This window comes from Ischnura elegans, chromosome X (genome assembly GCF_921293095.1).
Source record: "Ischnura elegans chromosome X, ioIscEleg1.1, whole genome shotgun sequence".
Taxonomy (NCBI): Eukaryota; Metazoa; Arthropoda; class Insecta; order Odonata; family Coenagrionidae; genus Ischnura; species Ischnura elegans.
In genome coordinates, this window is record NC_060259.1 from 123,507,888 (window position 1) to 123,519,656 (window position 11,769).

Consider the following 11,769-nt stretch of genomic DNA (forward strand, 5'->3'; position numbering starts at 1 on the left):
ACGTTCAAGTGTGCAGCCAGAGTGTGGGAGAATGTACTATGGGGGAAAAAAGTATCCCGACAAAGTTTGTGCCGCCACCATCGCTTCACAGGAGAATGGATTCCCTTTCTAACGGTATAAAATCCTTGGAATGAGACGAGGGAAATTCAAATACGGTCTTATTTGAGCCACCAAGGTCGTGACGGTGAATTGGCCTGCCTCGAACCGAGACTCAAATGCATTTCGTACTCCTCTCTAGAATGTTGGCGCATTCGATATCCTAAGGAATTGTGCCTTTCTTTTACCCGCTATCTCCCTCAAACCCTCCTTTCCGTTCCTTCTTCGCTCCTACTGCGGCACTCGTAATACAATTCACTGAAAGCCGATCTCCAGTTCTCTCTCGAAAATTTACGGGATAAATATTCGCTAGACGTAATCTGCAAGGCAGCATTAGCGATGAGAGATTTTGAGCATCAGGAATAACTCTAAATACACTGGTCAACAAAAAACTTTTTTCTATCCTAGAGATGTTGTTGGGGTAATCCTTTTCGTCCTGATTCCAAATCTGTGCTCAGATATTTTTTTATCAAGTCTACTTTCTTTAGGACGACTGTACCAAATAAGTGTTCAAGGATATTTAAGCACATAAATTGTGATTATAAAAAATGTGAAAAAAGTACTTTGAGAGGATTTTCTCGTATTTTTTGCATCTGGTAAGTCCCTATTCAGTGTCAATCAGTAATTTGCTATCATGTTGCTGAAATTTATTAGGTGTTATTTTTCCAAATGTAAAATATGTTGGTCGAAAGGCTCACTGTGTTTATCTCTAACAGCGCAGAGGTTTTGTGGAAAAAGACAGGGTTTGAGTCAAAATAATAAATTTTTAAATTCATATTGAAACCCATATTTTGGTACGATTTAATGATATTAATATAGCCACCAGATCACGATAATGTTCAGCCATGATATTTCCTAAAAATGTTGAGATACATTTCTAAATGCGTTCCACGCGCTTTTCTCCGTTGATCTAACTCAGTGTTGAAATTCCGAGTCCTTCAATTCCCAATCTGCATATTCCTTATTTGATCTTAGCCTCACTTAACCAAAGGACTTTTGTTTCAAATGAGTAAAACCGGCACCATTATTGCACATGTCTTCATCAAAATTTTAAAAAGTCCTTATTTAATATGCAGAGGCGGAAAAAGAATATTTTTTAGGCCGACCAAAGGCTGACAAAGGACGTTTTTGGATCCAAGGACGAGTTCTTTATGTTCCGAACAATTTTTTTCTGTCTCTGATATCCCATTCGCAGGTGAAGCAACAACATTTCGTATAGCCAAGCTGTAATCCAAGAAACATAGAAATTACTTTAAGTGGTCACAAAGTTTCCATTTATATTTTTGGTAGTGATATTTTCTAAAAGTAACTGCATATTCTCGTAAGATTCTTGTATTTCAGTTTCACGAGTAAACATAGTATTGATGGGAGCTCATTTCCATTCTTTATGAGATTAGCCTTTAACATAACCTGGGAGGAATAAATGAACAAACGCTAATCATCTTTGTTTAATTCAAAATGAAGAGTATCCACAACACAGAGAACATCATTGCAAATAGCAAATCGTTTTTTGGAGAATAAACCAAATTAAATTCGTCATGACGAGAGCGGGACATCTAAAGTTTCGTATTTGGATGCTACAATTTTCAACCCTTTAATCATGATCCTAAGATTTCACCCTGCTTTTTGGATAACATATAAATCGTGCACTAGATAATTTAAATCCTCTTACGTTATGAAATGAGGTCCAGAAGATTTACTCGGTCCAAAATTTGGGTCCTTCGAGTCTCTGAATCCTTCATTATCACGTTCTTGATTACTTTCTGAATCTTTGCTAAGATTAACATTCTCGATTGGATGCGGCACTTTTAAATATTCGGAGTGAGGGAACGGTAGTATCGCTGATTCAAAGTTGTCTGGATACTTTACTGAGTGTTTTGACTTCGTTGTAATTCCTTTCATTTTTGAAATGCAATATGATCTGCCAAATCATGGGGACGGCAAACTCCTTGTGACATTTTTTTGTCCAACCAGTAAGAAGCCCTACACTGGTGCCACTCAACACATGGGGAGCCCATGCTTTACCTTGGCTACCCTACAGGCAGTCAAAATAAAGCTTATAACACTGTCTGGAAAAGGGAATACTTTTCCACTTTTGAGCCTTAAAAGTAATTTCACCGTATACATAACGAAAGTCATCAAGATGGTTCACCCACTATCTAAATAGCCTGACCTGATTAAAGCTGGCAACTTATCCGCGATTAAATTGTAATAACCTGTAATTTCCTGCGATCATCGAAATTCTCCATCTTCTACTATCTTCAGAGAAAGCAAACGTCTTCACGCTCCTACACCTGGTCAAATGATGATGTGAAGTGGAGGCTGAGGCAGTATTGCTTTGAAGAAAACGGAAGGATAGTTCGATTTTAAACACATTTTGACAGAATAGGAAGGCATAACATCGTAGGACAACATGTTTTTTCAGGAAAGTTTTATTTTCTCTTTCTCATGCTATCACGATACATAAATTAATTAATTTACTACTTTCGTAAAAGAAATAAACAAACACTAAGCTGTCCTAAAGAAACTAGATGTGATAAAAAGAATCTATCCCGGATTCGGTATAAGTGCAAAAAATACGCCTAAGATCACTCAACAGCGTCTCTAGAACAAAATATATGTTGACCGGTCATGCCTAAACAATTATCGCTTTAAAAAGTTTTAGTGCGTCAATTGCGACTGAAAATTTCTTCAATGATATGATTGCTAAAAATTTAATTGACGACACATATTTTTTCGAGGTAAATTACATAAATCGTAAAACAAAACTAACATTTTATTTTTTCCTATCCAGCGGCAAAAAAAATTTTTTCTGCAGTTTGATACCTCACTTTTTTCAATTTATTTGAAAACAATTTTTTTAAATTAAAACAACGCATGAAATTTTGCTGCCAAATTACCTACTTTTGAAAATATTTAAGAGTTAAATAAAATATCTAAATTAATGTAGCAAAAATGAAAGACACAAAAATATACTCCAATGAATTCACACTTCACTTGGGACAATAGTTCTCCTTTTATTAAATTCGAAATCTCAGCAGCACTTCGATGTATTAAAATATGTCAGCATCAACATCTCCGGTTGTACACCTAGGTCCTAATCGGTCACTTCTCAGGTGCGTCTTCTCCGATATTTCAATGCCTCATTACCCTTCCTGTTGCGTTTATTCGAGTAGTATACGGTACTTCAATTTTTATTCACCCTTCGCTATGTTTCCGCTACTGTTAAGCCTGCCCCCAACAAGCTGACTACTTATCCCTCTTTCGCCTGACGACAAAGGTATCTTCAATCAAGATGGGAAAACATCCTTCTCGATCGAAAGGAAAACGCGTTCTGGCAATGTGCACGGCAGTCCTTCCGGAGAAGGTAAAACTTCTTCAAAACCAACTGCATTCAAATTCGTGGCCCATCGAATATTCTGGCTGACTGTCTTGTTTACCTAAAGAGAGAGCTTGCTTTGGCCCTAGTGATTTAAGTCGTTTCGTTGAGATAGGCGAAGGAAAATTCAGAGGAGCGTTCCCAATGTGCGCTTATGATGCCGTCGAATGCGTCTCTATTCTACGGATTTCATCGCGAGCCATGCTTTGGGTTGCGGGAGACTCAGGTCGCGTACTTGGACGGCGAAGGCAGGAAATGGTTTGCCTTGTTTGAATTTCCCTCACTGACCAAAGAATAGCAACCCACTGGAAAGGAAACCCACTAACCCGCGGAGCGATAGTGGCGGCGCAAACTTTGTCGGGATACTTTTTTCCCCCATAGTACATACAAAGAAGACGCTAAACGCAAGGGTCACGCACCAGTTTTTAAGTGTCATTCACCATGGTTAAATTCCCCATCTGAAGTGGAGTGAACAGCAGCATCATTCCAGTGTGGTTCCAGATATCAACGGATTATTTTGCGCCGTATAATTAAATAACCCGGTCGCAAGAGTGCGCAGTTGCCGCCGAGAAAATGGAGAAGCTTATTAGAGGAAGGAACGCGTTGAAAATACAGATTACTAGGTTGATGACCGACATCGAGAAGCTTCTTTACCTCAAGGATGAAGAACCTGATCATCTTGCCTTGGAAGTCGAGCTCACCCTGATGAACGACGTTGTGAGGGAATGGGAGGAGATATGTCACACCATACTAAAGGAATTAGAGGAATCAGAAGCATCCGAAGAAGCCTTGGCAGATGAAATGCAAGTAGTAATGAATTTACGACGACGATTCACCGTAGTTCAACGGAAGTGTGAGAGAATAATCAAGCCTATTCAGACTTCTGAAACGTCCTTAACGGAAATGGACACCATTAGCAACACAGGATCAGTTAGCAAAAGAAGGCTCAAACTCCCCAAGATTGAGCTCCAGAAGTTTGACGGGAAGTTGAAGTCATGGCTTGGATGGTGGTCTCATTTTCGAAAAATTCATGACGACGATACACTCACAGATTCAGACAAGGTGGAGTATCTATCACAGGCTACGGAGAAGGGGACAGAAGCTGAGGAGTTGGTGGAAAGTTATCCAGCCGATGCCAAAAACTACCCCAATGTCATAGGTGCCTTAAAAGAACGTTTCGGAAGGAAAGATTTGTTGGTACAAGTTTACATTCGAGAGCTCTTGAATTTGGTTATCACGAATACAAATGGAAAGGAAGAAATGAGCCTTTCGTCATGCTACTTCAAACTCAATTCTCATCTGCGATCACTGGAAGCTTTGAAGTTAGGGAAAGTGGATCCGGAGACGTTTATCTTCCCACTTGTGGAGTCAGGCCTTAGTGAAGAAATTCTTCGTCCTTGGCATAGAAGCTCATTTAGCAAAACTGAAGGCAACCAACTCAAGGCGCTAATGGAATTTATGAGAGTGGAGGTACGAAGTGTCCAGCAGACCTACCTGGCTAAAGCAGGATTCCACTCCAGTGAACCTGTCACCTCTCAATCTACGAAAGGAGGAATGACAAAAAAGGGAAACTGGAAGTCCAAGAAGGAAGATGATATTCCTACAGCAGCAGGTCTAGTAGCCAGTCCCGCTCCTCAACGACATTCTTGTGGATTCTGTAATGGAGGACATGAAACTATGGCATGCGTCAAGGCTCAGGCAATGAATTTGGATGAAAGAAAACAGAAATTGGGAGAGAAGAAACTATGTTACGCGTGTTTCCGGGGAAAGCATAAGAGCAGGGACTGTCGCAGTCATGTGAAGTGTATTGTGTGCCAAGGAAAACACTATCCTCTTCTCTGCCTACAATAAACTCATTACAAGAGTCAAAGACTGGAAAAAAGGAGATACTATCACAAGATGTTCCCCTCACAGCTAACAATCTGAATCGTTGTGCTAAGGATGTACTTCTGAACACTATACAAGTTCGAGTCGTGGGAGAAAAAGGCTCGTCTATAGTCAGGCTCGTGGGAGAAACCAGTAATCAAAGCAGCTACATAAAGGCTTCTACTGCAACTCCAATTCAGGCAAAAAGAATTGGAAGCGAATTGCTCAGGAACGTGTTGTTTAGATATCAAGTTACGGCCCCAGTCAAGCACCCGATAGTTCAAATATGACTGGAGTCTCTTCAAAACAAAAGTCAGAAAACGTTCGAGCTACTACAACGGGAGAATATCTGCGGAGATCTACCCAAGGTGCCCCATGGACAGTGGATCATCCATCTAGCTAATGTGGGGATTCATATAAATGATGTTGGTGAGGGATACGAAAAAAATCCAAACACTCATCAGCAATGACTATTGGGATTCCATTTTAACCGGAAATTGGTTCAAACTGGACTGTGGATTAACTGCAAGAGAAACAATCTTTGGTTGGACGCTGGGAGGACCCGTTCCTGATGTACCAAGGATCGTCAGTTGTAACTTTTCGTGTTCCATAGTCAGCAGCATGATGGCTAACAATCCGAGCATCACGGATTTATGGAATCTCGAAACAATTGGGATATCAGATCCCGTGGCGGTCAAGTCAGCAGCAGAGGAAGATGCCGAAGCGATTTCTTATTACAAGTCGACCGTACGGAAGGAAGAGATTAACGGGCGATACAATGTAGCCCTTCCTTGGAAGCAGCCCAAGTCAACACTTCCTACAAATCGTCAAGTAGCAGAGAAACGATTGAGGTCAGCTACGGCGAAGTTGGAGAAAACAGGAAAGTGGGAGAACTACGACTGCATTTTCAAAGATTGGGAGAAAGAAAACTTCATCAAAACTGGATGATGGTGACAATGGACACTTTATTCCCCATCAACCAGTGTTCAAGGAAAGTCTCAGTACTCCAGTTCGACCGGTGTTCGACGCTTCGTGTAGAATTGGACGGCTTCCCTGTCTCAATGACTGCTTATACAAAGGTCCTAATCTCATTGAGCTCATCCCAGCATTACTTCTCCGGTTTCGGCTTCACAAGGTTGGAATTTACGCTGACATCCGGAAAGCATTCCAGATGATTGGGTGAAAGAGCAGGACCAAAATTATCAGAAGTTTCTCTGGTGGGAAGACTCAACCTGTGAAAGAATCAAGGTCTTCCAGCACCTCCGAGTGGTTTTTGGCGTAAGTAGCAGCCCGTTTCTTCTCATGGCTCCTTTATTACATCACTTGGAGACGCAACCAGAGAAAAATGTGAAGACAGCTGAAATACTGCGATACTCTTTCTATGTGGACAACTGCCTCGTTTCCCTCCCCTCACTACAACAAGCAAAGACGTTCAAGGAAGAAGCTGTAGGAATCATGGCTGATGCAAGGATGGAATTGCGTCAATGGGCCTTTACAGGAAGAGATTAAACTTCAGCTGATCTAGGAATGCCTGGGATACTACCAGTATTGGGGCTGATGTGGAATCGAGAAGAAGACTACTTGACATTAGATATCAAGTCACAGGAGGAGTTCATATTCATGTCAAAACGACACATGCTCTCCATTGTCACACAAGTGTTTGATCCAGTTGGATTCACCGCACCAGCTCTTCTTCTGCCAAAGCTACTCTCTACCTACTCAAGCCGATAAGGATTACACACTACTGTCAACTTCACCCCGATTCCAAGGAAGAGATTCACATTTTCTGCGACGCAAGTGGACAGGCATACGCCACTGTTATCTACCTCCGATCTGAATACGAAGGAGAAGTCAAAGTCAAACTTCTCAATGCAAAATCGCGTCTTGCTCCAGTCAAGAAGCCAACAATCAACAGATTAGAGTTGTTAGCAGCATTGTTGGGAGCCAGGATGGCAAGACCGGTGAAGGAAGTGCTAGGAAAGGACATCCCTTTTCACTATTGGAGTGATTCAACTACAGTTCTGGCTTGGATCAAAAGAGGAAACGAGTGGGAGAAGTTTGTGTCGAACCGCGTCAAGGAAATTCTCGACACCACCACTACCAGGCAATGGAATCATGTGCCTGGAGAAGACAACCCAGCAGATCTGCCTTCACGAGGGTGTACTCCGGCAAAATTGGTGGAATCAAAGTGGTGGGAAGGACCTAAATGGTTAACATTGACTGGGGAACATTGGCCGTGTCATACATCAGCTGAAATTAACGAGGATGAAATCAATAAGGAACAGAAGAAAATGACCGTATCAATGATCTCTACTGCATTTCCGACTCCAAGATTTTCCTCTTGTCAGAAGAATGTAACAGTCTGGGCATGGGTTAATCGCTTCACTTACAATTGTCGTAACAAGAAAAGGATTACTTCACCCATCATATCAACGAAGGAACTTCGACTAGTAGAGAAGACAGTATTGAAGGAGATTCAATGTCAAGCCTATGGTCAAGGAGGAGTTCCTAAAAACTTACTCACGGTGATGGGGACCGATGGATTGTTGCGAATTATGTCAAAATTAGTACACCGGGAAGATACAACTGATTTCATCTCCCCTATTCTCTTACCACAGCATCGTCCATTAGTTATTACTTATTTATTCTTATTCGGGATATTCACCTCTTCAACTGTCATGCAGGGATTCAGACTACTGTGGGAAAACTGAGGGAGAAATATTGGGTACCCAGTGCTAGGAAGACTGTCACTAGAATCATTCACCAATGTTCGGCTTGTAGGAGGCACGAAGCAAAAGCGTTTGAGGTTGAGACGGCAACACTCCCAGTTGCTCGTGTGCAAGACAGTAAAGTATTTCAGACCACGGGAGTAGATCTGGCTGGTCCACTTATCATTCGAGATGGACAGAAGGTTTGGATCGTGATCTACACTTGTGCGGTCTATAGATGTGTATCACTGGATGTCATTACGGGATTATCAACCGAGACATTTCTCAACTCTCTGGAACGTTTCGTGGCCAACTACGGAAGACCGAATACTGTCTACAGCGACAACGGTACTAACTTCATTGGTGCAAAGAACATATTCGACAAACTGAATATGGAAGAAGTCGCAAAAATAAGTCAAGTCAAGAAATTGCAGTGGATACTAAACTGTGAAGCAGCACCATGGTGGGGTGGATTCTGGGAACGACTCATAAGGAGTGTCAAGGGCCTCATGAAGAGGATGATTGGCAAGAGCAAGTTGTCATTTGATGAGTTACGCACCTGCATCGCAAGCATGGCTGCCACCATCAATGACCGTCCACTTACAACCATTACCGAAGATGGAAATGATCTTGTGTCTCTCTCTCCAGCCATGTTTTTAAGACATATAATGCCTGGAGGTTTCCCGGAAGGAAATTTTGCCAATGGGCTGGAACAAAGCTACCGAAAAATGCATAATCTTCAAACCCAGCTGAAGGATCGTTTTCGAAAAGAGTACCTGTCCCTTCTCATCCAGAAGAGGAAGAAAGTTAACATTCGACCCACTGCTGTGGGAGATGGGGTACTCGTTGGATGTGACAACAAGAAGAGGTTCGAGTGGCCCCTTGGGAAAATTGAGGAGCTCTACAGTGGAAAAGATGGGATCGTGAGGTCTGCAAAAATCAAGATTTATAGCGGTAAGGGGATTATCTACATAAATCGTCCCTTACACCGTCTGTACCCGCTGGAGATTTCTCAACAAGAAGGTGCAGCAATGTCGACGAAAACACCTATATTAGAAGAAACCTCGTCGACTTCAATGGAACAGCCTGTCAAGAAGGCTGAGAACAAAGAGGAGTTCATCATTACACGTGGTGGAAGAAAAGTGAAAAAGCTTAGTCGCTACTCTTCCTGGTTTGGAGGAATCATCACATGAAATTCTTAAACAAGTATTTAATTCATCAAGCTATTCTTTTTTTGATATAATTCCCAACAAATTGTAAATAAGGTTAGGAATTAGTGGGAGGATGAAGAATCAACTTGAAATTATCCAAGTGAACTTGTTTATTTTAGTTGCTATGATATGAATTTGTTTATTTAATCTTTATTAACAAAAAAAAAACGGAACCCTGAATGTATCAGTCGAAACTTGAAATCTCTCTGTCGGGTAGGCGAGTGGATTTTACACCGTGGGACGTATTTCTGGTTCCAGCTATCGACGTGTGAGGTGACCTTGGGGCGCGGCTTTGAGCGCTGATACGTCGCAGGCTGCTAGCAGGTAGCAAATTACCTTGCTAGAAGGTAGTGCTTGGCTTAAATAAGGATTATTACCCTATCAAACGAAGGAACCTTCCGAACTTAGGTATTTTAAATGAGTGATTATTAAGAGATGTTTCCCTGAGCTCTGTACCTCATGCGTGCATTGGTAATCTCAGACAATGTAAAACTCCTATCTACTCGTATAGAAACTATGTCCCTTTGACGTCACGTGTAGTGGAATCGCATGGTCGCCAATCTGGCCTTTTTCAAATGGGGTTAAAATTGTTCATTAACATTCGTCTGAACTGGGATTTCTAAAACCAAATAAATTGAATGAATACACTAATGGTGGGTAATGAATCGCAATCAATGCCTCCCGTTTTCTTTGATGAAGGAATTTACCATATTGCCTTTTCACATGTCATTAAGAATCACGCTGCAAGGCGACAGCGACTCCAGCAAAGTGAATCATACCTAAGCAGGAAGTCAATCCTAATCTATCTCTCGTAAAAATGAATGGAATGGATAAGGAATCCTTTGTTTTCAGAGGTTAAAGGAAATTTACGGGAACACGTCCTCTGAACCCCAGTGTTTACAATATCACGCAGAACAAAGAAGGCTGGTGTATCAAGTAATTTCTGAGTCGCGGCGATAAAAACATGTTGTGCCGGAGTTTCGGTGATTGTCTTTTTATGGATTCAACCATCCCCGAGTCCTGAAATTAAGGCTTAGGGTGCAGGCGGCTCCCCCAAAAAACATTCACGGCAAAACACAATTTCTCTTCGTAGCCATTTGCTGCGATGTTTTCTGCTGAAGTATTCCTCTCCGTTTTATCATTTGCATTGCGGATTAGACAGTTGTTTAATTAGGAATACACTTTGGAGGGGAATGGGGGAGCGACCCCCCCAGGCTTCGGGACAGGTCCGGGAAAAATTTGAAAAATGACATGCCTGGAAATACATTTTACCTTATATTAAACTATAAGCAGATGGAGTAATTATACCGTGTGTTTATAAATGAATATCGGGGTTTTAACGCTTTATAATATTCATAACATTATACTTACAGTTGTAAATTATACGTCAAATGAAAGAAAAACTTGTAGAGTTTTGTTTTTTTAGCAACAATGCTCATGTGTGTGGAATGTTTCCACCGCGATCCGCTAGAAACAGGTAGTAACAAAGATGGCGACTAGTGAACAGAAAGTTTGTTCACTAGTCGCCATCATCTAGTACAAAAATGTGTTTTACAGTTTGCAAAAACTGAATCGCGGCGGAAACATTTCACACACATGTGCATTGCTGCTAAATAGCAAAACTTTTTGAGTTGCTCTTTCATTTGACATACGTCACTAGAGTAAGGGTTATAAGAGAGCTCGGTTTGCTGATCGAAAGCTTCCATTTCAAGGTGAAGCCTTCAGGCACCCTCCAATGAAAATCCTCGAAGTTCGCGGTGGCCCAAGTAAATTAACTAATACGTCCACCCTGACCGGGAATTTCACTCGCCGGTGGCTTAGTCGAGGGCGAGCCCTATCCTCACCTATCAAACCAACTTTCGGGTCAAATTAATGAGTTCGTTTCTTTTTGCTCATTTCAATGTGTAAAAAAATGTGTTCAAAGGCAAACTTGATCCAAAATGTGACGGGTTTATTACCAATTACTCTCATTATAAAGATGTGTAACTTTAATATTTTGTTCAACTCCAATTCTCTTTATTTGACTTTATAGAATAACATTCAAAGTTTAGGTCATAGACCCTCCATTTTCTGTCATCCTCAAAATTTAAGTGTGAACAAAGAGTCCTTGGAAGAAATTTATGCTCGCTGAATGTGCCCGAAAACGTACTATAATTTTCATAAAATACGAGTATTTCAAGTGATTCTGTTGCATGAACGAGAGGGAAACTAGTGTACTACATCTAAAGTATCATAAACGTATATAAGTTGAAATTCAGCTAAAACATTATCTTTAGTATCTTTGCTTAGTTATTTTATTTATTTATTTTATCATAACACTATTTTTATATGCTCTCTACTTGAAACTATTGTAACACTTGCAATTGGGGTTACCTGTTAAGGTTACATAAATTATAATTATTAGTCTTAAGTGCTGTCACTTTGCTGATTAGTATTTTCTTCCCTTAAACTGTTCAAACATCTCGTGTATGTATAAATGCCAATCATCAGCCTTACTGGATATTTTACT

The 11,769-nt window shown here is 40.9% G+C and overlaps 2 protein-coding genes across 2 annotated transcripts; both read left to right on the plus strand.

Annotated features, from left to right (window-relative positions):
* Positions 1-4,048: 4,048 nt before the first annotated feature.
* Positions 4,049-5,326, plus strand: LOC124171304. The gene has a single exon (XM_046550452.1). It carries the CDS (start codon positions 4,049-4,051, stop codon positions 5,324-5,326), a length of 1,278 nt encoding a protein of 425 aa, XP_046406408.1.
* Positions 5,327-6,868: 1,542 nt separating this feature from the next.
* Positions 6,869-9,242, plus strand: LOC124171305. The gene is made up of 3 exons (XM_046550454.1): positions 6,869-7,009; positions 7,111-8,039; positions 8,123-9,242. Exons 1-3 carry the CDS (start codon positions 6,869-6,871, stop codon positions 9,240-9,242), a joined length of 2,190 nt encoding a protein of 729 aa, XP_046406410.1.
* The last annotated feature ends 2,527 nt before the right edge of the window (positions 9,243-11,769 follow it).

What these genes read in the sequence shown, in the direction of transcription:
- LOC124171305 (XM_046550454.1), top strand. Translation starts at nt 6,869, where the DNA reads ATGCCTGGGATACTACCAGTATTGGGGCTGATGTGGAATCGAGAAGAA. An exon ending in TCACACAAGTGTTTGATCCA is followed by an intron (nt 7,010 to 7,110) that starts GTTGGATTCACC and finishes CCCGATTCCAAG; the next exon opens with GAAGAGATTCACATTTTCTG. An exon ending in ATGCAGGGATTCAGACTACT is followed by an intron (nt 8,040 to 8,122) that starts GTGGGAAAACTG and finishes TTCGGCTTGTAG; the next exon opens with GAGGCACGAAGCAAAAGCGT.
- LOC124171304 (XM_046550452.1), top strand. Translation starts at nt 4,049, where the DNA reads ATGGAGAAGCTTATTAGAGGAAGGAACGCGTTGAAAATACAGATTACT.